The 26479-nt window shown below is 36.2% G+C and overlaps 2 protein-coding genes across 2 annotated transcripts; both read left to right on the top strand.

The window, feature by feature from the left end:
* The first annotated feature begins 4497 nt into the window (after positions 1-4497).
* Positions 4498-7896, top strand: LOC104100615 (adenylate kinase). The gene is made up of 4 exons (XM_009607883.3): positions 4498-4851; positions 6202-6342; positions 6860-7132; positions 7426-7896. The coding sequence occupies exons 1-4, from the start codon at positions 4561-4563 to the stop codon at positions 7567-7569; spliced, it is 849 nt and encodes a 282-aa protein (XP_009606178.1). The 5' UTR covers positions 4498-4560; the 3' UTR covers positions 7570-7896.
* A 912-nt stretch (positions 7897-8808) lies between these two features.
* LOC138896240 (uncharacterized) lies at positions 8809-19548 on the top strand. The gene is made up of 2 exons (XM_070181032.1): positions 8809-9157; positions 19031-19548. The coding sequence occupies exons 1-2, from the start codon at positions 8809-8811 to the stop codon at positions 19546-19548; spliced, it is 867 nt and encodes a 288-aa protein (XP_070037133.1).
* Positions 19549-26479: the final 6931 nt, after the last annotated feature.

Below are 26479 nucleotides of genomic sequence, written 5' to 3'. Positions count from 1 at the left end.
TGAAGCAAATTTTATTTCTGAAGATAATTTAGACTTCATGCATTTGGATGTAGCTGATTACTTTGCACTCCCAGAAGGAGAAACAAGTCATGTGATCGGTAGTGAATCTGTAGAGATGTAAATATTTTAATTTTTGTTATTTGTAGTAGATAGTATGGTTATGTAATTGTTGTACATAAATAAAAGTTATGCTTTGATAATAATGTTTACTATCATATTTATTTTGTTTATATCATTTTGAAGAATATGGATAATCCTCAAATTATGTTTGGATCAAAGACCAATCATGAAGATATTTGTGTAGTTGATAGTGGAACAACTCACGCCATATTCAAAGATCCGAAATACTTTTCTTATTTGCATAAGGAAAAAGCAAATGTTTCTACAATTTCTGGTAATATAAGTTTGATTGAAGGCTCCGGAAGAGCTATTGTATTTCTGTCTAAGGGAACAAAACTTATTATCGACAATGCATTGTACTCCTCCAAGTCCCGAAGAAACTTGTTGAGTTTTATAGATATCCGCCGAAATGGGTATCATGTTGAGACAATAGATGAAATGAATGTGGAATATCTTTGTATTACAAAGAATATTTCTGGCCAGAAATGCATTGTAGAAAAGTTACCAACTTTATCTTCTGGCTTATACTATTCAAAGATTAGTACAGTTGAAGCACACTCTATCGTAAACCAGAAGTTTACTGATTCAAATACTTTTGTGCTTTGGCATGGCCGTTTGGGCCATCCTGGATCAATAATGATGAGACGAATTACTGAAAATTCGAGTGGGCATCCATTAAAGAACCTGAAGATTCTTACAAATGATGAATTTTCTTGTGATGCTTGTCATCAAGGCAAAATGATCACTGGACCATCACCAATGAAGGTTGGCATTGAGTCCCCTACCTTTTTAGAACGTATACATGGGGATATATGTGGACCTATTCACCCACCAAGTGGGTCGTTTAGATATTTTATGGTCCTAATAGATGCATCTTCAAGATGGTCTCATGTGTGCCTATTATCATCTCGCAACTTGGCGTTTGCAAAGTTATTAGCCCAAATAATTCGATTAAGGGTACAATTCCCAGATTATCCTATAATGGCTATTCGCCTTGATAATATTGGAGAATTCTCATCTCAAGCTTTTGATGATTACTGCCTATCAGTTGGGATAAAAGTTGAACATCTTATAGCTTATGTTTATACTCAAAATGGCCTTGCAGAGTCATTCATTAAACGACTGCAATTGATAGCAAGACCACTACTTATGAAAACAAAATTGCCCACTACTGTTTGGGGCCATGCTATCTTGCACGCAACATCACTTATCCGTCTCAGGCCAGCGCATTATAATAAATATTCTCCGTCACAATTAGTTTTTGGTCATGAACCAAATATTGCCCATCTACGAATTTTTGGATGTGCTGTATATGTGCCAGTAGCACCACCACAGCGCAGTAAGATGGGCCCCCAAAGAAGGTTAGGAATATATATTGGGTTTGAATCACCCTCTATTATTCGCTATCTTGAACCATTGACGGGAGATTTATTTACTGCTCGATTTGCAGATTGTCGATTTGATGAAATAAATTTCCCATAATTAGGGGGAGAGAAAAAGGAAATCAAAAGAGAAATTGTGTGGAAAATTTCATCATTATCTCACTTTGATCCACGTACCCCTATATGTAATCAGGAGGTCCAGAAGATCATCCATTTACAGAATATAGCAAATCGAATGCCAGACGCATTTACTGATTTGAAAAGGATAACTAAGTCACATATCCTTGCAGAGAATGTGCCTATCCGAATTGATGTCCCAGCAGGACCATCTATTAGCATGAGAGCTAATGAACCTAAAGCATGCCTGAAGCGTGGTAGGCCTGTGGGTTCTAAGGATCGAAATCCTAGAAAAAAAAATCGACAAATGATCAAAATGATATTATGAAGGGATCTCCTGAAGAGACCCAAGATCTGATTAGTTCTGAAATTCTTGAAGAAATCAATGAACCCGAGACTCAAGTGAGTGAGGAACTTTTAATAAGTTCTACTGGTGATGGGATTAATTTAAATCGATCTGAAATAGTGGTGAATAATATTTTTGCATATAATGTTGCACTTAACATTATGCAAGATAGTGAGAATCTTGAACCCCGATATGTCGAAGAATGTCGACAAAGATCTGATTGGCCAAAATGACAAGAGTCAATTCAATCGGAATTGAAGTCACTTGCTAAAAGAGAGGTTTTTGGACCAGTAGTCCAAACACCTGCTGGTATAAAGTCAGTTGGTCATAAATGGGTTTTTGTGCGAAAAAGAAATAATAAAAATAAAGTTGAAAGATACAAGGCCCGCCTTATTGCACAAGGATTCTCACAACGACCTGGAGTCGATTATGAAGAAATATATTCACCAGTTATGGATGCCATAACATTTCGATATCTCATCAGTTTAGCCTTACGTGAAAGGCTTGAAATACATCTAATGGATGTGGCTACAGCTTATCTGTACGGGTCACTTGATAATGAAATTTACATGAAAATTCCTGAAGGATTTAAAATGCCTGAAGCATATTCAAAATCTCGAAAAATGTACTCAATCAGATTACAAAGATCTTTGTATGGTTTAAAGCAATCTGAGCGCATGTGGTATAATCGCCTCAGTGAATATTTGCTGAAAGAGGGTTACATAAATGATGTTATTTGTCCATATATTTTTATAAAGAAAATGGCTTCAGAATTTGTTATACTTGCTATTTATGTTGATGACATAAATCTTGTTGGAACTCCAGAAGAGCTCCAAAATGCAATTGAATATCTTAAGAAGGAATTTGAGATGAAAGATCTTGGAAAGACAAAACTTTGTCTTGGTTTGCAAATTGAACATTTAGCAGACGGGATCTTTATCCATCAATCTGCCTATACAGAAAGGGTCTTAAAACGCTTTTACATGGACAAAGCGCACCCATTGAGTACACCAATGGTTGTTCGATCACTTGAAGTGAATAAAGATTTGTTCCGACCTCCAGAAGAGAATGAGGAACTCCTTGGTCCCGAAGTACCCTATCTCAGTGCAATTGGTGAACTAATGTATCTTGCTAATGCTACAAGGCCTGACATAGCATTTTCTGTTAATTTACTAGCAAGATATAGTTCTTCTCTTACACGGAGGCATTGGAATGGGATTAAGCATATATTGCAAATTTAAAAGGAACTCTTGATATGGGTTTGTTTTATGCTAACAAAGATAGTGCAGATCTTGTTAATTATGCAGATGCAGGTTATTTATCTGATCCCCATAAAGTTAGATCTCAAACCGGGTACATGTTTACATGTGGAGGTACTATCATATCATGGCACTCCACAAAGCAATCTATTGTTGCTACTTCTTCAAATCATGCTGAAATAATAGCTATTCATGAAGCAAGTAGGGAATGCGTATGATTGAGATCAATAATTCATTTTATTCGAGAAAAATGTGGTTTGGAATGTGAAAAAAGACCCAAAATTTTATACGAAGATAATGCTGCATGCATAGCCCAATTGAAGGGAGGATTTATAAAAGGAGATAGAACGAAGCACATTTCACCAAAATTATTCTACACACACGATCTTCAGAAAAATGGTGATATTGATGTGCAACAAATCCGTTCAAGTGACAATCCGGCAGATTTATTCACTAAATCTTTACCAACTTCAACTTTTGAGAAGATGGTATACAAGATTGGAATGCGGAGACTCAAATATTTGAAACAAGGTTTTCATGAGGGGGAGTAAAATACGCGATGCACTCTTTTTTCCTTACTAAGGTTTTTTCCCACAGGGTTTTCCTTATAAGGTTTTTAATGAGGCAGCTAGCAATGCGTATTACTAAATATGTGTACTCTTTTTCCTTCACTAGGATTTTTTTCCACAGGGTTTTTTCCTAGTAAGATTTTAACAAGGCACAATACCTTTTAAATGAACATCCAAGGGGGAGTGTTATGAAAATAATTATATTGTGGATGTCCATTTATTACTCCGCTATAGATAATCTTCCTGAAGAAGATTATCCATTTAGTACTCTGTTGAAGTTTATCTACAAGCAGCTGATGCAGGCAGGTTGCAAGCAGCTCAATGAAATGATTTGCAGCAGCTTCTTATTAAACAGGCAGGTTGCAAGCAGCTCATGCAGACACCTTATAAGCAGCTAAAGAAAAGCCTTGCAGCTGCTTCCTGAAAAGCCTCGCAGCTGCTTCATTTCTTTTATAAATAGAGGAGTCTTCAGTTCATTATGTACATAAATTTGAAGTTTGAATAATATATCAGTTTCTCTCTATACTTGTCTTTACTTTAAAGTCTTTATTTTATAACAAATCACAAATTATAATTAGCTATAAAAATGTAGTGGTTTTTGAAATTTCGGTTGGAGCTGCCAACTTCCAAACCAACAAAAACGGGTCGATCCACGTGACCCGTTAAGGTAAATACCTAGAAATTTTCAACACTTTTCCTATTAACTAGGAAATCGCCTCCTTATTTGTCCCCCTCTTCTCCAAAAAAAAGTCCAAAACTTTGCGGCAATGGCGGCCATGATCCGCCTGTTCAGATCTTCATCTTCATCCATTGCCCTTAGGTCTTTTTCCACAGCAGCTGTATCTGAGACTTTGAAGTCCCAATCTTACCCTCACAATCCCCTCCCTACTAATATTGAACCCAAGGGTAAAACTGTTCAATGGGTTTTCTTAGGCTGTCCAGGTGTCGGAAAAGGTACTTATGCTAGTCGCCTTTCTACCCTTCTTGGCGTTCCTCATATTGCCACTGGTGATCTTGTCCGTGAAGAGTTGAATTCTTCTGGCGCTTTATCCAAACAAGTATGTTTTTTTAACCTTTTTTTTTCAATTTTTTTGTTTAAGAATTTCTTATTGCCTGTGTAGATTGATGCAATCTTAATATATGTATGTACATATTTGAGATATTAACTTAAATAGCTGACATATGTATAATATATGCATAATTAGTGTATAAAATATGTTATTGGTTAGCGGCTGTAAATATTTTTGGCCGAGCTAACAAATGTGTAACTTCCCCTACATATCTTCAACCAAAAAAATTGTTTTTACATATACATTCAGGTGTTTGAGATAGTGGTGCATGATTATTTGCTGAATTTGCTATAATGTTAAGATTAACTCAAAAGTATAGTTGTGGGGCTATAAGAATGTCAGCTTTATGATTTGATAATGATATAATGCTTATTGAAGTATTATTTGGCTTTAGATCTGGAAGCAGAGACGGAGGTAGGATTTTGAGTTTATGGGTTCTAATTTTTAGAAAAGGCATCTTATTGGGTTCTCGATAACTTAGTGGGTGTTTGGACATAAGAATTGTGAAATTCCAGAAAAAGTAATTTTTTTTCAAGCGAAAATGTTATTTGAAAATTAGAGTTGTGCTTGGACATGAATACAATTTGAAGTTGTTTTTGAATTTTTGTGAGTGATTTGAAGTGAAAATTTGAAAAACAGTTTTTTTGAGTTTTTCAAGTTCCGAATTTCAACTTCAAGTTCATGGCCAACCGAAAAAAGTGAATTTTTTTATATGGCCAAACGGGCCCTTATTTATGCATATTAAATGAATTTTTAAACACAAATATATGGTTTGGGTCAAAGCTAATGATTTCTTTACTGATTGATAAACAATTCCGAATCAAATTAGTGCTGATTACTCGTACTTTTGAATCTAGTTTGGGAGAGCAGATTTGAGCCATTCAGGTACTGTCAGGATAGAAGTCTCTGATCCGTTAATAAACAATTCAGAGATTTGGTGGAAGCTTAATTACTAAAAGGAGGTCTTATCCAGATTTTTACTTGCTTTAGTGTTGTCCATGGCAAACAAAGTAGAAAAGTGCCTAAAAGCTGTTGGGGCTTTAATCGCAAAGCATAATTAAATTGAAGACCTTTGTGAAGAAAGGTGCAAATGAAAAAAAAAATGTATGTTATGCAAGAAAAATTTCACTATAAACACAAACAACAATATTTGTAACGATGAAATGAAAAAATTACAATCAAGTAAAATATAGAGATATGGTAATTGAGTAATCATATGGCCAATCCCAGCTTGAGTTTGGGATTAAGGCATAGTTGTTTTTATTATATGCATTTCTAGCTTTATGTTGGTGCTTAGCTAAATTGGTTCATCTCATGATCGGCTTCATTCTCTTTCAGCTTGCAGAGATTGTCAACCAAGGAAAATTGGTTTCAGATGAGATAATACTGAATTTACTATCTAAGAGGCTCGAGTCTGGGGAAGCTAAGGGTGAAGCTGGATTTATACTTGATGGATTTCCTAGAACTGTGAGACAAGCGGTGAGTATGCATTCAATTCTCCTACATAAAATCTCTCAATTTCAATTTTGTCTATTCTACACCTCTTGGCTACCATCTCCAAAAACCTTATTTGTATGAGGTTGAACATTACGATCTGATTATCAGTGAGAAATAATTAGGCTAGGACAGTGATAAACTGAGAATGAATTCTTCTCACCAAAGAAGAGAAATGTAAGAAGTTAGAGGCGAAGTGCTGCTCACTTTAGTTGTCAATTGTCATGTTAAATGCATTAACTTGACTAGTGGGAGGCAAGAAAGGTGCTTGAAAATAGTGTATTACTTACTTAATAGACTTCATAGAAGAGGATTCTGTTACCAGTGTTCAACAAAGGAGTTTCTTGAATGCTGGGAATTCTGCCCTGTTCGCACTACTTTATTGTCTAAATGGATAGGAACTTTTGGTAAAAAGCATTGACAGGACTTCTGATTTATATCAGAGGTGTTAGACGAAATTCTTGTGCAAGTTCTATAACATTTGTGTCTATTTCTGCATCAGGAAATATTGACTGAGGTGACAGACATAGATTTGGTGGTTAATCTCAAGCTCCCAGAAAAGGTATTGGTTGAGAAATGCCTTGGCCGAAGGATTTGTAATGAATGTGGAAAGAATTTCAACGTAGCATCTATAGATGTCGCGGGTGAAAATGGGGCTCCTAGAATCAGCATGGCTCCACTTAATCCTCCTTCTCAGTGTATATCAAAGTTAATCACTCGAGCAGATGATACAGAAGATATCGTTAAGGAAAGACTTCGTATATACTATGATAAGGTATTGCTTCAATATCTGAACCACAATATTTTCAAGTTCACTACTACTTAAATAAGCATTTTTTTCCTCACGTGAGTAAGTATTCTCAAACCACAAATTTTTGGGTAGAATTAAGCGTAAGCATCTAATACTGATACTCACCTTTCTTGTGATAATCTTCTGATCTCTTTAATCAAATAGCTCTAGAAATTGTTAGTTAACAGTCATTCAAGCATTTATGATACTATCATATGTCTCTAGAAAATAGAAAAGTAGAAGAGTTGTATGATTTCTGCTCTTTTTTATGATTGCAGAGTCAGCCCGTTGAGGACTTCTACCGAAACCAAGGAAAGTTACTGGAATTTGATTTGCCTGGAGGCATCCCAGAATCATGGCCCAAGTTGTTGGAAGTACTCAACCTTGATGAGCAGGAATATAAATTGTCTGCTGCAGCTTAGTTTCTATTAGCTGCTTCGCATGTATGATGCGTGCTTAAAACAATTTTGCAGAAAAAAACATATTCATTGTTTTCCCTTTCTATTTTTCTTTTTCCTCTTAATTTAAGTCAAATAACAAATCTCTTGAGTGTACTTTGAAGCCGTTAAAAACGGTGGCTGCCTTTGATGAATTTCAAATTTGTTCAGTGAAGAGGTCTGTTGTACTATAGTTGCAGCAACTGTTAACAAGGAGATTATTTTTTATATCCTGTAATAGGGTTATAGTAATGACACCGTTTATTATAAATTTTGACATATAATCTGATATAAGCAACTGATATGGTTTTATTTTGACTGTACTGGGAAATTAATGTCATGTTTCTTGATCCTTTGGCAATTCTCTATCTGTGGTACTTGTTCTCTTGCTCAAAAGACAGGAGTGAAAGATGTGAGGTGGCTTCTTTTTTCCTTTTTTTCTTCTTCTTCAAGGGATGGTCCTGTGGGTCTTCTCTCTCGTCGCCCTCTAATCACCGCCGTCTTCTCTCTCTTCGCCCTTTATCACCGTCGTCTTTTCTCTCGTCGCTCTCTTGACTGACGCTAATGCCCTTATTACAGCAACACCTCGACATCCTAATCGGTGATCTAGGTTCTCTTTCATTCTTGTAAAACTGCTTTAGTTAACAGTGCATATTTGTTTGTTTGTAGTTTCGTGCATTGGTCTTAGTTAGGGGTGTCAATGGATATTCGAAAACCGACTGATCCGAACCGATTTTTAGGTTTCTATTAAAGAAACCGTAGGTTTTTATATAAATTTATAGTCACACCGGTAATTAGTGTAGGTTTTTTATTTTATGAAAATAAACCAAAAAAATACCGAACCGTACCGAATAAATTTTACATGTGAAAAATATATTTATATAGTAAGTTTAAAAATAATAATGCATTAAATTTTTCTTTGGGCCTTGGAATTATGAAAACTATTACAAGCCAACAAGTAATTAAACTTAAAATACTAATTCCTAAAACCTATTATGCTACTTCTACTTAAACTAAGTTATTTCAAGTATCTTCATTAGCAAGACACAAAGTATTCTAGCGATTATGAGTAGCAAACTATAATACCAAATAAGATGTATAACTAATGTTTGCATAACTAATGCATAAGTTCAAAAAGTGTACCAAACAAGGTATTATTAATAGCTAAAGCTAATGCATACATTATTTTATCTAATGCATCCTACCAAATGACCCCTAAATGTGATGAGTGCGTACGCCCCTCAAGTCGGGTTGGATGAGGAGGTCAAAAGGCATTTCTGGGAGGATTTTGACAAGATTGTGCGTGGTATTTCGCACACTGAGAAGTTATTCATAGGAGGGGATTTCAATGGCCACATTGGGGTGACGTGTGGGGGCTACGATGATGTGCATGGTGGTTTCGGTTTCGGAGTTAGAAATGGAGGTAGTACGTCCCTACTAGATTTTGCTAAGGCTTTTGATTTGGTGATTGCTAACTCTAGTTTCCCGAAGAAGGAGGAGCACTTGGTCACCTTTCAGAATTCGGTGGCCAGGACCCATATTGATTATCTACTCTTAAGGAAGTCTGATAAAGGTCTGTGCGCGGACTGTAAGTGTCACGACCCAAAATTACATGACTGGCACCCGGCACACTATCCAACCTGGGCGAACCAAACCGTACAAGAATGTCCATCTATATGCAAAATAAATACATGTGGAAGTCTTTTTGAAAACACAATCATTTTAAATGATTAAAAACCATACATAAAACAAAGTCTTTAAATCCATTATTTTTCAATAATTGGAAAATATACAAAAGAATAACAATATTTCTTTCATGCATGACATACGAATAACTCTCGATTACAACTCAAAAAAAGAATAACAACTGTCTATGGAATCTCTAAGACACAATGATGAAATAAATACTTGGGACAGACCCAACCAAAAGTAAGTAAGATCAACATGAAGGCTACTACATAATAGAAGTGGTGCCTTGCTATATGCTTCGAAAGAGAGTCATCTTATTGCCCCATCTAGTCATCATATACCACGTCTCATCCTGAAAACATGTAAAGTAAGTGGGACCATGAAGAGAGGCCCCTGAGGGCTGAGTACACCATGACGGTACTCAATAAGTATCATAGACTCTCTCTAACTCAAGTTTCTGGGAATTACAAAAATAATGAAACCAACATTGATATAAAACGATAACAATTATATCAATTCATGCTCTTTATCATTTTAAATGAAAAGACTAGAAAAATGTAAATCATCATATAAATTTTTAAAACATTTATACCAACCCATGATTCTAATAAAATCATGTAAAATCATTTCAACTTCATTAAGTCATTGAAATCACTTTTGGCTCCTTAGGCCTAAACATAAGAAAATTAGCTTTTACCTTTTCACCGGGAGTACTCTACCGACACCGACATAATAAACAATTAGTAGGTGATCAACCTAGCAATAAGTATTTGACCCTACTTGTCTGGGCGACTTCCCATAGTGTCGTACGAGTCGACTTAACCTCATTACTGTAAGTAATGATCATTTGCCCTCTCAATGGGGGACTTTATACCACAAACCTCGGCTTAGCCTTGGAATGTGTCCCTACACCGGCACATGTAGTTCCATGGTAACAAACTCAACATTCGAACCAATCTCGGTGGTCTCCACTAGTAACTCCCAAAATATTTGATATTTCAAAAATAGATTCATAGCATATTAGCCTTAAAGGATCTATTTTTATCAAATCATTGCTCGTGGCCAAACTAAACCATTTGAATAAAACAATCAAACATATGATCTTTTTCATGTTAAAGCCTTTAGCAATTTAACATCCATTTTTCAAATATACAACGAATGCTATCCATAATCATGTTTCAAAAAGAAATACTTTTCATAAAAATACATCTTCAGCACTCAAATATTATATATTCTTTCCAATACTCAAGTTTGAATAAAACTTATAACATTTTCCTCAAGCATCGTTTGACATCGAATCTTTAGAAACAAGATTTTTCAATTGTAAAACAACGAAACTTTCTTTATGCAATACAACTCCAAATACATGGTAACATCCTTTCCCGCTTATCCCCACAAGTATGAATGCACATTTACAAATTCACGAAATAACTCAAATATATCAAGAAGAGTAAGTATTAATCAACTTACCTCAAGTCCAAGCTTCAAATTATTAGTACGATGCTTCAATTCATTTATAACTCTCAAACGTCGCCAACAAGCCAATATCTACATTAGACATCCCAAGATATCAAAATATATCCAAATATATGTCGATACCCATTTAAGGTTCACAAGTTAACTATAAGTCTTCAACAAACCCAATTCACCCATACATATCCCTTTTATCCTTAGTTGCTTACATTATTGGCATTTAAGCCTAATACATGTTATACGATTCAATACTTAATCATGATTAAGCTATTGAAGTACTAGGATCACTAATCATCTTAACAAGATTCAAAAATTCACTATTCATCTTCTTCTCCATTCAAGAACTCTAACTCACAATACCCATTTCAAGGACTAGCATAATTCTTCAACCAATTGGTACTTTCTACTTCACAATACATTCCAAATACTTAATTCATAGATATATTTAAGTGTAGGGTAGGGATTTTACCTCTTGTAGCTCAAACCCTAACTTGAACCATTTTGAATAATTCTTGAAGATTAGAGGAATCCCTATAAATTTCAATCTATGTAGATGTTAATACTATCATTAACTAGTGTTAATCCATTATAAAAATATCATAAAACTCACATGTGATGTGTATTTGGGTTGGGAATGATCCACCTTCTCTCTAGAACCCAAAACTTAGCCAAAAAATGAAATTTCTTTCTCTTTCTCCCAGAATCCCCTTATTTTTATAGAAAATAGCCTGCGTAGCCTACACATATTGGCTACGCAGGCCTGTGTAGCCTTCGCAGCTTAAGCCCCCCTCACTTCCATTCTGTTTTTGCCTATGCAGCTTGCGTAGGCTACGCAAGATGGCTACGCTGGTCTGCTGGAATCCTTTCCTCCCTCTTAGCTCAATCATTCCAATCTATGCCTTTAATCATACAACTTGAGGACCTTAAATTCATCTTACCTTCATGCATAAGTATCGTAATGATCCTATTACCCTCGTGTGGGTTTGCAAGCACTTTGAGGTCTCGCAAAATATTCTCTTAAGCTCGAGTTCGGCTTAATCTTGTTAGAAAATTTTTCTGGGGCTTCACAATCTCCCCCACTTAGAACCATTTTTCCTCGAATGTCATGGTGAAGACGAAATCAAGTTAAAATATCCAATCACAACCCTTTTTGACCATTGCACCAAATAACCTCATTATTACTCATCCCTTTTGGCTAATTCTCCAAATTCTCAAAAATTTCGGCAGAGCTTCCTTTATTTCTAGGCCTATCTAAATTTTCTTCACTTGCTAGCGAGCCACAGGGATACAAATAAATAAGCCAACACTGCTCTACACATCATAGCAATATCAACAATATAACATCGACCTCATGTGACTCAAATCATAACTGCGTAGCCACTTTCGGCATCACAACAATAAAATCTATTATAATGAGTCAAATCTAGCCATCATAGGCAATAACTGAATCAACAACACTAATAATATGTGCAACCCTCAACTTATAATCAAGATAAATAAATTACTTACTCGTTCTATGGAGTCAAAATACGATATTCACCAAATTTGAAGATTTTAAGAAATAATCATGAATGTAGTTTCGAACAAGTGTGGATATCCAATTTTTCATATTCTCCTAGGCCACCCAAGTGACCTCCTCGAAGTCATGATTACACTAATATACTTTAGCTGAAGCAATAATTTGAATTCCCAACCACGGACTCGCATAACAAGAATCTAAATTGATCCTTCCTTGTAAATCGAATCATAACTATTAATATCCAAACATGCTACCAAGAATTGACAATAGCATTACCTTTAAGGTTATCTCATTCACCATATGAATCACATATGACTCATCGTACGTATACTCTCGTAGTTAGGGAATTATAATATCAAATCCACTAACATTAGTTATGGTAGCAAAGTAAACTCACGTGCACACCTTCTCTCCTTTTAGAAACCATACGCAACCTCGAAAAAGCAGGCGCTTCCATATGGGGCTTGCAACACTTTTCATTAATAATTCCATTTTATGAATATTACGTCATATTTCTTAAACCATGTTCTAGGTGAAGTCCATCCGAATAACAACTTTACACTTGAGACGCCATGTATTTATTTCCATCCCTATATCTTTTATAGTTCTCTTAGAACCAAAGTTTCACCATAAGGCTTAAATTAACCTTATATAATTCGTCCTCTATTTTCAAACTTTTTGACTAAATTTACACTTAAGAGTTTTTCTTTATGGGTTAGGATCTCATTTATCAACTTTCTTGCAGAAAAGATTTTAAAATCATGTAACTCCTTTATTCGGATATTATTCACGATGTCATTCATCCATTCGAAACTCTTGAGACTTAAGTTCATCTGCATCCATTTAGAACATTACTTTATCCCTTCAAAAATCAAGCACGGCATTGTCTTACCTTGTTCGCCAATAACGTGTAGTTTATCTCCTTGCCCTTACGGCAATCACAACCAGAAATTCTTCAATCCCTAACTTGTTAATCATCATAGCTAATATGCCATCTTTATAGAAAATATTCATTCCACACTATTACTAAGTTTGTGACACACACATCAGCCATCGATTTCTTAATGTCAACATTCGTAGTTCCATTCGCTAGGATTTTGTTTTCATCATAGTAACACCACTACATGTAGTCCTTCGACGCTTGGCCTTGTATATGATCCCTCTTAAGGATTATCGCTCCCTTCCGACATACTGGATTCACTTGGGCATCATGTCTCAACTTATATAGCCCACTTCATGTTTAGGAATATACTCGGAAAAAATATTTCTCTATTTCCTCTAGCTACTTTTGCACAATAACATTTTGATGTTTATTCACATTTTTTTTCTTTTAAACTGGTATTCAAGTATTCAAGTATTCAAGTCGGTTCATACCCAAACCGAACCTCTAAGACTCAATTGAACCATTTGATTGTTTATTGGTAACTTGTTCGAACAATAATAATCTACCTCTTTAATTTTCACAACAAAAATATTGTACCTCTTTTATTTACAATAAACTTGTAGCTCCAGTACAACCTACTTTATTGCTTTTACATTTTGTCCACTCTTGAAATATATTGATAAATTTAACTTGTCTTTTCCGTTTCCGACAGGTAAGATCTCTCCTTCCTTCACCCATCACCTTAAGGTGAAATTACATGTATGGCTCTCCCCCACTTAAGAGTGAATCCGTTCACAAGCTTCTACGCTTCTTCCATAGACTTTACAAAGTCTTTAAACCATAAGTACACTTGTCCGGTATACTTACGTGTCTACCCTAATGTTAAGGGTCATTTATTTCCCAATCAAGAATCTTTTCTCATAGTTTCCACTTCCGACTGAGTTTGACTTAGATCTCATGATCATCATATTCGTGTTATCTTTTGATTCTGGCGATATGATTGAATCTCTACACTCATCATAGCTCTCCTGGTTCCTTTCCCTTCTTAAATACCATGACACTTTCAACCCACAACTCATGTTTCTAAGTATAATGATTCTCCACCCTTACTAAAATATCATGATTAACATATTTCTCTTTCTGTATCTGTACAGATCTCATAACTTTACTAACGTGCACACTCATTGATCTTAGCTGAGATCTGCATTTGGAGTACAACTCTGTTATGTTATTCATGAGTTCATATTCACATATATTTTTCTACAAGTACAACTTACTTATGTTTCTGAGTCCATGCCCGAATATGTCATTAACAAGCACGACTTCATTAAGCTCTAAGCCGAAGCTCAACCATTTTGAACAAGTACGAATGCTTCACATGAATTCGTATATCATATCTTTATGCAACTTTTAATAATAACTCTTTTTTTTCAGCAATTATAATGCAAGCAACTCACAACCTATCTTTACATGCCATATAGACTTTCAAACCACGTCTCCGTACGTATTTGTTTTTTCTCTTTTTCCTTTTCGATCATACCCTTACTACCCATGAATTTTAACATGTGTTTACACAATGAGATCCTCCATATCTAATAGTATCCTTAGCCTCATTTCCACACAACATCTTTAGGATGCATGAGACATTAATACATATATTTGAAACACTTACAATTCGTCAACTTTCGAAATATAATATTACTGTTCTCCAGCTCTTTAGCCTTAATTCGTTCATGTAATATTTTACAACTCCTCAAAAGTATTACCTACCCTCGTACTTCATTCAACACATTCAACCCCTTTACAATATAAGAGTTTTAATCAATCCATACTCAGCTGCTCCATTGGCCCATATAAAGCTTTTTGGAGTAAAACTTTACCTTTCACAAATTTATCAACACCAATGAGACATACCGTGTCTATACAAGTTTAATATCGCCCTTTCATGAAAACTTGCCTTATAAACAATTTATCTTACCCCTTTAACCTCTGAGGTCATGCCTTTTATACACTTCGTACCTTAACATGTCATCATATCCATTCTAGTATCTTTATATCATTGCAATGTATATCAATAATTATTATTAACAATTAATTCCCTTCATAATATCTTGATCGCTCAGAAATGCGCTTGATACTCTAGACATGTCGTTGTTAGCTCATGTGACATGATAATGACTATAACCTGTCATACTAAGTGTCCATCTTGCCCACATCAACTTTCAGTATCCATCTATAACAATCCGGGACTCGAACTTTTTTAGTCGACTCAAACTTTGTACACTTCGTACCTTGTCATGCCTTTTATACACTTCGTACCTTGACATGTCATCTATATTCACTCGATTGAACTTTACCTCTCCTTGTTCTACTTGTCTTTCAGAACTGGTAGCTGACATATTATATTCATGTCCTTTTTCTTGAGTAGTCCCAACCATATACCAGGCCACTAGGGTCATGCCCTCTCAAGATGTGACTATTCTTTCTGGTAGCACAAACTTCCTGCAATTCTCGATGTATCACGGTAACGGTCAACGCGATTCACGTCTTATATTCCTTCAAGCAGTCATTAGCTTTTGACAAAAAAACATATGATTCGTTATTGCATCATTCGATTTGAATCCATTTTATTTCATTTCTTATCTTTTCCCTCATATTCATATACAGAGGCACCAACTCTTTATTGCTAGCTCATCTAGTAGCTAGTGTCGTTACTTACATCTCAAGCATTATGATCAACACTCTCCTTTGTAAACCCCGCCAGGATGTCAATACATACACACGATTTTCTCCTCACTTCAAGCTTTAACGTACGATCTAGAGTGAGAAGAAAGTAATGAGACAATCCTACAATGTCCATGTAACCTTCCCGTTATAGGCATGGTGCACAACACACCAATAGAAAACTCTACTAGATACGATTTCATAGACTTCCTAGAACTCGAATTAGAACCTAGTACTCTGATACCAAGTTTGTCATGACCCAAAATCACGTGACCGACACCCAGCATACTATCCAACCCGGGCGAAACAAACCGTACAAGAATGTCCATCTATATGAAAAATAAATACATGCGGAAGTCTTTTTGAAAACACAATCATTTTAAATGATTAAAAACCATACATGAAACAAAATCTTTAAATCCAATTGAAAAATATACAAAAGAATAACAATATTTATTTCATGCATGACATACGAATAAATTTTGATTACAACTCAGAAAAAGAATAACAACTGTCTGTGGAATCTCTAAGACACAATGATGAAATAAGTACTTGAAGACAGACCCAACCAAAAGTAAGTAAGATCAACATGAAGGCTACCACGGAATAGAAGTTGTGCCTTGCTATATGCTTCGGAAAGAGAATCATCCTATTGCCCCATCTGCTCATTATGTACCACGTCTCATCCTGAAAATATGTAAAGTAAGTGAGACCCTAGAGAGGGGCCCCTGAGAGCTGAGTACACCACTACGGTACTCAATAAGTGTCATAGACTCTCTCTAACTCAAGTTTCTGGGACTTGGCTTTACAAAATAAATGCAACCAACATTGATATAAAATGATAACAATTATATCAATTCATGTTCTTTATCATTTTAAATGAAAAGAATAGAAAAATATAAATCATCATATAAACTTTTAAAATATTTATACCAATCCATGATTCTAATAAAATCATGTAAAATCATTTCAACTTCATTAAGTCATTGAAATCACTTTAGCCCCCTTAAGCCTAAACATAGCAAAATTAGTTTTTACCTTTTCACCGGGAGTACTATACCGATACCGACATAATAAATAACTAGTAGGTGATCGACCTAGCAACAAGTATTTGACCCTACTTGTCTGGGCAGCTTCCCGTAGTTCCATACGAGTCGACTTAACCTTACTACTTTAAGTAATGATCATTTTCACTTTCAATGGGGGACTTCATCCCACAAACCTCGGTTTAGCCTTGGAATGTGTCCCTACACCGGCACGTGTAGTTCCATGGTAAGGAACTCAATATTCGAACCAATCTCGGTGGTCTCCACTAGTAACTCCCAAAATATTTGATATTTCAAAAATAGATTCAGAGCATATTAGCCTCAAAGGATCTATTTTTATCAAATCATTGCTCATGTCCAAAGTAAACCATTTGAATAAAAAATCAAACATATGATCCTTTTCATGTTAAAGCCTTTAGCAATTTAACATCCATCTTTCAAAGATACAATGAATGCTATCCATTAATCAAGTTTTAAAAGGAAATACTATTCATAAAAATACATCTTCGGCACTCAAATATTTTATATTCTTTCCAATACTCAAGTTTGTATAAAACTTATAATATTTTCCTCAAGCATCGTTTGACATCGAATATTTAGAAATAAGATTTTTCAATTGTAAAACAACAAAACTTTCTTTATGCAATACAACTCCAAATACATGGTGACATCCTTTCCCGCTTGTCCCCACAAGTATGGATGCACATTTACAAACTCGCGTAATAACTCAAATATGATTTTAGAGAAAATCCCTTAAGAAGAGTAAGTATTAATCAACTTACCTCAAGTCCAAGCTTCAAAATAATAGTACGACGCTTCAATTCATTTATAACTCTCAAACGTCGCCAACAAGACAATATCTATATTAGACATCCCAAGACATCAAAATGTATCCAAATATATGTCGATACCCATTTAAGGTCCACAAGTTAACTATAAGTCTTCAAGCCCAATTCACCCATACATATCCCTTTTATCCTTAGTTGCTTCCATCATTGGCCTTTAAGCCTAATACATGTTATACGATTCAATACTTAATCATGATTAAGCTATTGAAGCACTAGGATCACCAATCATCTTAACAAGATTCAAAAATTCACTATTCATCTTCTTCTCCATTCAAGAACTCTAACTCACAATACCCATTTCAAGGACTAGCATAATTCTTCAACCAATTGGTACTTTCTACTTCACAATACATTCCAAATACTTAATCCATAGATGTATTTAAGTGTAGGATAGGGATTTTACCTCTTGTAGCTCAAACCCTAACTTGAACCCTTTTGAATGATTCTTGAAGATTAGAGAAATCCCTATGAATTTCAATCCATGTAGATGTTAATACTATCATTAACTAGTATTAATCTATTATAAAAATATCATAAAACTCACATGTGATGTGTATTTAGGTTGGGGATGATCCACCTTCTCTCTAGAACCCAAAACTTAGCCAAAAATAAAATTTCTTTCTCTTTCTCCCCGAATCCCCCTATTTTTTTTATATAGAAAATAGCTTGCGTAGGCAAATTCCTACGTAGCTTGCCTGCGTAGCCTACACATATTGGCTACGCAGGCTTGTGTAGCCTTTGCAGCTTAAGCCCCCCCACTTCTATTCTGTTTTTGCCTATGCAGCTTGCGTAGGCTACGCAAGATGGATACGCAGGTCTGCTGGAATCCTTTCCTCCCTCTTAGCTCAATCATTCCAATCTATGCCTTTAATCATACTACTTGAGGACCTTAAATTCATCTTACCTTCATGCCTAAGTATTGTAATGATCCTATTACCCTCGTGTGGGTTTGCAAGCACTTCGAGGTCTCGCAAAATATTCTCTTAAGCTCGAGTTCGGCTTAATCTTGTTAGAAAATTTTTCTGGGGCTTCACAGTAAAGTCATCCCGAGTGAGAACCTTACGACTCGGCATAGACTTCTGGTCATTGACTTGGATATCATGAGGAAGTGTAGAAAGAGGGTTGTGTTTGATCTACCTAGGATCAAGTGGGGAGCTTTGACAAAAGACAGAGCACAAGAGTTGGGAGATAAGTTACTGGCTATGGGAGCATGGAAGAGTAGTGGACCGCGACTACAAATTGCATTAGGGAGGTTGCTAAACAGGTATCGGGGGTCTTGAAGGGTCATCTGGTGGTCGTAAAGGGGATTGGTGGTGGAGTATTGAGGTTCAAGGTAAAGTGGAGGCCAAGAAAGTGGCATATCTGAAGCTTCTGGAGAGCGTGGATGAGAAGGTGAAGAGGGCGAATAGGGAGCGGTATAAGATGGCTAAGAAGGAAGCGAAGTTAGCAGTTACTGCGGCCAAGACCGCTGCATTTGAACGTTTGTATGAGGAATTCGGAGGTAGCGGAGGGGATAAGAAGTTGTACAGGTTAGCCAAGGTGCGAGAAAGGAAGGCTCGGGACCTAGACCAAGTGAAATACATCAAGGACGAGGATGACAGAGTTTTGTTGGATGAGGCACCGATTCGGCATAGATGGCAGACTTACTTCCATAAACTCTTGAACGAAGAAGGGGATAGGAACATTGAGCTAGGCAACTTAGAACACTCTGAGTGTCATTGGGACTTTGAGTATTGTAGATGTATAAGAGCTCAGAAGGTTGAGGGGTTATGTGTAAGATGAGCAGGGGGAGAGCGACCGACCCTGACGAGATCCCGATGGAATTTTGGAAGAGCGGGTTTGGAGTGGCTTATTGGGTTATTTAATGTAACTTTTAGGATGACGAAGATGCCCGAAGAATGGATATGGAATACGATGGACCCGCTGTATAAGAATAAGGGTGACATCCAAAGTTGCAATAATTACCGGGGCATCAAGTTACTAAGTCATACTATGAAAGTCTGGGAGAGGGTGGTGGAGCTGAGGTTGAGGAGGCTTTTGGATATTTCTGAGAACCAGTTTGGATTTATGCCAGGTCGTTCGACTACGGAAGCTTTTCATCTTGTTAGGAGGTTTATGGAACAGTATAGGGAGAGGAAGAAGGATTTACATATGATGTTCATCGACTTAGAGAAGGCTTACGATAAAGTGCCAAAGGAGGTTCTGTGGAGATATTTGGAGGCTAGAGGTGTTCATATTGCTTACATTAGGGTTATTAAGGACATGTATGATGGAGCTAAGACTCGAGTGAGAACCGTATGAGGGGACTCAGAACACTTCCTAGTTATGATGGGGTTGCATCAGAGGTCAACCCTCAGTCCATTTCTATTTCTCTTGGCGATCGATGCGCTGCCGCGCCATATTCGAGGAGAGGTACCGTAGTGCATGTTATTTGCAGATGACATTATTCTGATTGACGAGACGCGAAATGGTTTTAATGGAAGGTTTGAGATCTGGAGGCAGACCCTGGAGTCTAAAGGTTTCAAGTTGAGCAGATCAAGACAAAGTATTTAGAGTGCAAGTTCAGTGAGACAACTCAGGGTGTGGACGGAGAAGTGAGGCTTAATTCTCAAGTCATCCCTAGGAGAGAGAGTTTTAAATACCTTGGGTCAGTTATACAAGGGAATGGAGAGATCGACGAGGATGTTACACATTGTATTGGGGCGGGATGAATGAAATGATGGCTCGCTTCAGGTTTTTGTGTGATAAAAATGTGCCACCTAAACTTAAAGGTAAGTTTTATAGAGCGGTGGTCAGACCGACTATGTTATATGGGGCTGAGTGTTGGCCAGTCAAGAATTTCCCTGTCCAAAAGATTAAGGTGGCTGAAATGAGGATGTTGAGATTGATGTGTGGGCATACCAGGCTAGATAGAATTAGAAATGAAGTTATTCGGGATAAGTTGAGCGTGGCCTCTGTGGAGGACAAGATACGGGAGGCGAGACTTAGATGGTTCGGATACGTGAACAGGAGAGACGCAAATGCACCTGTGAGGAGGTGTGAGAGGTTGGCCCCGAAGGGCTTAAGGAGAGGTAGAGGTAGGCCGAAGAAGTATTGGGGAGAAGTGATTAGGCAAGATATGGAGTTGCTCCAACTCATTGAGGACATGACCATGGATAGGAAGGTGTGGAGGTTGAGAATAAAAGTAAAGAGTTAGAATAGGCCGCCTAGCGTTGTCCTTGTCTGTAACAATAGATTAAGTACATGAGTTAGCGTTAGTTATGTATTTTCGTATTTCTTGATTTATGTGATTACTAGTCGTTGCTTTCGTTTTGGCCTTCTGATTGCAATAATCACTTTAGTTTTGTATCTTTGTATTTTTTTTCTTGGTTTTAGAATTGGTGTGATTGTTGTTGCCCTTCCTTTTGTCTCTCCTAAGCCGGGGGTCTTTCGGAAATAACCTCTCTGCCTTCATGAAAGTAGAGGTAAGGTCTGCATACATACTACACTCCCTAGACTCAACTTGTGGGATTACACTGGGTTTGTTGTTGCTGTTGTTGCAAGGGACGGTCCTATGGATTTTTCACTTGCTGTTAACTTTGTGTTTTTTCTTAAACAATATTAATTTGTTTTGTATTACATCAGAGAAAGGGGAGGGGGAAAGGAAAAAAAGATGCTACGCGACTGATGAGATTTGAATCCTCGAGCTAGTCTTAACCTCCAAAAAAAATGGAGAAAAAAATAAGAAGAAAATAATACTTCATTCCATAATAAAACTTGAGAGGAAACATCCATAAAGATCCTGGTAATGGTTAGTCATCCAGTGTCTCCTTTTAACTAAAAAGAGCTATCCATCATACACATGATTTATCTTCTGATATATAAAATCTCACTTTACACCTCTACTTGGTAAGAGAGGCTTGATATATTGTAGCCATGTTGCCTCAGTATTTAGGTTTAGTCACGAGGATACAACACGTGATGTGTGAGTAAGACGAAGTCCGATATATATGTTGGCAGAAGGATAAAGAAGTGGAACCATACTCCTCAGAGTTTTGAACCTGTGAGCCAGAAGCCCACAAGAAATTTTTTCGACAACAATAACAACAATAACAAACACAATATAGTCTCACAAGTGAGGTCTGGGAAGGACAGTGTGTACGCAGACCTTACCCCTGAGTTAAAGATAGAGAAGTTGTTTCCTATAAACCCCGGGCCTAGGGAAAGATGAAAAGAAAGTAGTAGTAACAACCAGTAATAACAACAAGATAATAAGAAAACAAAGAGAAAAGAAAGAATTTTCTTCGACAACAAAAAAGAAAAGAAAGAGAGATATTGTAGCCAAGTTAGGTATATTCATAGTTTAGCTTTCTATGGCAGCATTGAATTCATTGACATAGGCATAAGTTGGGCAATGCACAAGGTTTTCTCATTTCTCTTTGGACCAAACTCCAATCTAAATAGTTTGTTTTTGTTCTATAGTTTGAATTCTCATATCCCTCATTAGCTGGAGCAGAAAAGAAAACCTAACTAACTCGGAAGAAAGTGACGGACATCTTCTTTATCATATTTTGTTCAGTTTATGTGAGATTATTTTATTTTTAATTTGTTTCAAAAATAATAATTTCTTTTTAAATATTTGAAATTAATATAAGTATAAACATCTCATTTTATTCTCAGTGACATGATTTTATAGTCATACAAAATGCCATTGACATGTTTAAGATCATAAATTTTAGTTTATTTTATTTTTCCTTAAATTTCGTGTTTATTAAAATAAATTTACATAAATAAGATGCGAGGAGTATGTGTCAAGGGTGTGCACAATTTCAAATTTTCAATCTCTCTCCCACTCCAAACTTAAGGTAAGATGAAGAGAAGAAAGGAGAGAAACGTGCTTGCAAAAGCTTAGCACCAAACCGAGTCAAAATATAAGTATGTTGATGTGGCATTGTAAAAAATATCCACATCTCTCTAAATACTCTCTAAAACTTTTCCTCTCTACAACGGCTAATTAAAAGTTCATGTCTTAAAGTATCATGCACACGCTCCACTAGATGGAGCCGCCGGGAGGCATCCCATTGGCACGTACGACAGATCAGATTCACCCCATAGGTGAAACAACTCACAATGTCGGTTCTAATCTAGGAAAACCATCCTATGCTAACACCATCACAACTCCTTCGTCATCTGCTCAGATCCCCAACCCAAACTCCAATCGCCATGAAAAGGAAAAAGTGATAGCAAGACATACGACACACAATGGCATGCCAGTTGTGGTTTTTAAAGCTAAATACTACTACGGCATAATGGCGGATTCATGTAAGTACACAATTGTGGGAAAATTTCTTCGACCATTCCGTTGAAGGGGTCAGTAAAAATAGGGGTCTATGAGAATCATAATATTTTCATTGATATCTTCAATAATGATGATTGGAAATCAGTATGGTTCAGAAGAGTTATCGAAGTCGACGAGATGCAAATGTGGTTACAAAAGTGGTCACCAGACTTCAAGCCAGAAGATGATCTGTCAGTCGCTCCGGCATGAGTTCTTTTGCCAGCTTTACCGTTTCATATGCATGATTGGCATTACATAAAACAATTGTTGAGCTCTGTAGGTACGCCTCTAGCTCTAGATGCTGCTACAATTGGTAGAAGAAGGCCTAGTATGGCCAAAATTAGAGTGGAAGTGGACCTATTAAAACCTTTGCCTCAAAGTGTTTTTATGGGTCAAGAATATGATGAATCGCCGTTAAAAGGGTATACCAAAAAATTAGAGTATGAAGGCGTCCCAAAATATTGTAAACATTGTCGGAAATTGGGTCACTACATAGTCAATTGTAGGGCTCTTTAAAAGAAAAAGGCTGATCAAGCTAAGGCGGAGGGAGATAGAGATGAGCTTATCAAAAATGAGGATGAAGCATATTCTATGAACAAGATGATGAAAGAAAACAATGATGGCAAGGAGGATACAAATAAAGTGGATTCTCATAGTGTTGACAATGGAAAAATACAACAGGAAGAGGGGAATGAAAATACAAAGACCATTAGCAATAAAGAAGGGAAAACAAGAAGAAAAGAAATAATAAGAAGAAAATCAAAAAAATGACGAAGAAGAAAAGCAAAGTGAGATTCAAACCTGCCTAGATGAGTAGCAAAAAGAATGTTATTTCTACATCGACGAGCAAACAAAATGATTAGTCTATAGCTGCCATTAGAGACAGTATTCAAAATCAAGAAACACTATATACACAATAACATGAGCGACAAAGCAAAGTTAATGATACTTGCAGGAATGAAAGGTTAGAGAAAGGGGAAGCTCCTAATATAGAAATGGAAGTTGTCAATCAGATGTCGTATAATAGAGATACTAGCAGGGAGGAAGAAAGCAAGGCAGAGGAAATGCACAAGCATACAACATGTGCCTCAAGCTCCTCTACTGTTCCAACAGAGGTAAGGAATCAACCTAGTTTAAATTTAGTTATTGATCTGGATGGCAAAGAATGGGACCAGGATATGAATGATGGCAATACTAACAGACTCAATATGACATCAAAAAGAGACAGCGACACGGAGAATGAAGACATGGAGGAAGTTTCTGAAAGTCAAAAAGTGGATAACCAATACATTGCTAAAATAGGGAGAAGTGAAACTTGAAAAAATGGCAAAGGACAAAAAAAATAGAACACATCCTTCTCAAAGAAGGAAACAAAGAGAGGAAAACATCCCAAATTGTTCTTATGATTAATGCAATCTTCTGGAATATAAGGGGGTGAGGTCCAAAAAAGTCATTCACAGGCTTAAAAAGCTGATTGACATCAACAACACACAATTTGTAGCTGTCTTTAAACCTTTTATTACTAAAGAAAAGGTGGATGGATACAAGAGATTCTTAGGGTATCAACATTGCCATTATAACGGTAATGGTCAAATTTGGTGCTTCTGGAATTCATACAACAATAAAATAATTTTCACAGAAAGTGAATAACACATTACTATCAAATTGGCGAAAGCTATAGGTACTCAAGATATCTTTGTTACTGCAGTCTATGCTAAATGCAGTTCAGAAGGTAGAAGAGTCCTTTGGTCATCTTTGGATCATGATAGTCAACTGGTGGATGCACCTTGGTGTATCGGGGGAGATTTTAATGCGATCCTTGAACCAAGTGAAAAATAGGGGGTAAACCTCCTAGAATGTACAAAAGCCTTCCATTTCAAAACTGTATCGACAATTGTGGAGTTACAGACATTGGCTACTCAGGTCCAAATTTTACTTGGTGTAATAACAAGAGGCCCATGAATAGAATTTGAAAAAGATTGGATAGAGTTTTTCTTAATGATATATGAGACCAATTGTTTCAAAGATGTTCCATTAGGCATTTGGCAAGGACTGGATCTGATTATAGACCTCTGCTTATGAAGGATCTTTACGCCATCCACAATTATATTAAGTATTTCAGATTCCTTAACTGTTGGGTTAATCAGCCTGGTTTCTATGATATTGTTAAGGAAATTTGGAATACAAAGTTTATGGGTAATCCTATGTAGATCTTGCAATCCAAGCTGAAGGATCTCCGTAAGAGATTAAGTCAATTATCCAGGGAAGACATTTGTGACATTAATGAGGCTGCTAACAACTGGGAGGAGAAGCTTCAATATTTGGAAGATAAAGACATTGAAGACAACACCAAACAAAGTAGAGAAAATATGAACAAAGCCCATGCCGAATATATTAGATGGCTGAGTATCCAAGACTCTCTTCTCAAATAGAAATCTAGGATCAAATAGTTTGAAGATGGTGATAGTAATACCAGATACTTTCACTGTATTCTCAGGTAAAAAAAGGAGAAAGCAACAAGTAAATAGAATCAAGAATCATAAGGGTAAATGGATTATGGGTGATGAAAAGATCTCCAAAGCTGCAGTCAGGCACTTCAATTCCCAGTTCAACTTACCAACTCCTAACCTCAACTCCGCTATTTTAGAGTGTATTCTTAATTGCATTATTGAGGAGGATAACTTAATTCTCAGTAAGATTTCCGATGAAGCTGAAATAAAAAATATTGCATTGAGCCTGAGTGCTTTTAGCACAACGGGACTTGACGGATATAATGGAACATTTTTCTATAATTGTTGGGATATTATCAAAGAGAAGGTCATTGCATTTGTTCTGGAGTTTTTCAAAGGAAAAAGTTTGACTAAATTGTTCTCACATACTTGCTAAGTTTTGATTCCCAAAATTGATACTCCTTCTTGTTTTTCTGATTTTAGACTAGTTAGTCTTTCTAACTTTTCTAACAAAATCATCTCTAAAATTATTTATTTAAGATTAAACCCACTCTTGCACAAATTAGTTTCTCCTAATCAAAGTGGTTTTGTGAAGGATAGACTAATCTCCGAAAATATTTTACTTGCTCAAGAAATTATTCACAAGATTACTGATAAGAACGAGGTAATGTTGTTATTAAGTTTGATATGGCTAAGGCTTATGATAGAATGATATGGCCTTTTGTTTATTTTGTGTTAAGTAAATTTGGATTCTCTAAATACTGGATAGACATGGTTCATAATTTGATTTTGAATGTTTGGTATTCGATCATTATTAATGGATCTAGGCAAGGGTTTTTCTCTTCCTCTCAAGGTCTTAAACAAGGTGATCCCCTTTCCCCTTCTTCGTTCATTATGACTGCTGATGTTCTTTTCAGGTCTCTTAATAATTTGTATAATCATCCTG

This window comes from Nicotiana tomentosiformis, chromosome 7 (assembly GCF_000390325.3).
Source record: "Nicotiana tomentosiformis chromosome 7, ASM39032v3, whole genome shotgun sequence".
Lineage (NCBI taxonomy): Eukaryota > Viridiplantae > Streptophyta > Magnoliopsida > Solanales > Solanaceae > Nicotiana > Nicotiana tomentosiformis.
The sequence above is the reverse complement of the archived record's forward strand: the minus strand, read 5'-3'. Positions and strand labels throughout refer to the sequence as shown.

Coding starts and splice junctions, on each gene's coding strand:
- LOC104100615 (XM_009607883.3), top strand. CDS start 4,561: ATGGCGGCCATGATCCGCCTGTTCAGATCTTCATCTTCATCCATTGCC. Junction 4,852..6,201: donor CTGGCGCTTTATCCAAACAA/GTATGTTTTTTT, acceptor ATTCTCTTTCAG/CTTGCAGAGATTGTCAACCA. Junction 6,343..6,859: donor CTAGAACTGTGAGACAAGCG/GTGAGTATGCAT, acceptor TTTCTGCATCAG/GAAATATTGACTGAGGTGAC.
- LOC138896240 (XM_070181032.1), top strand. CDS start 8,809: ATGAGTGCGTACGCCCCTCAAGTCGGGTTGGATGAGGAGGTCAAAAGG. Junction 9,158..19,030: donor CTTAAGGAAGTCTGATAAAG/GTCTGTGCGCGG, acceptor GTTGCTAAACAG/GTATCGGGGGTCTTGAAGGG.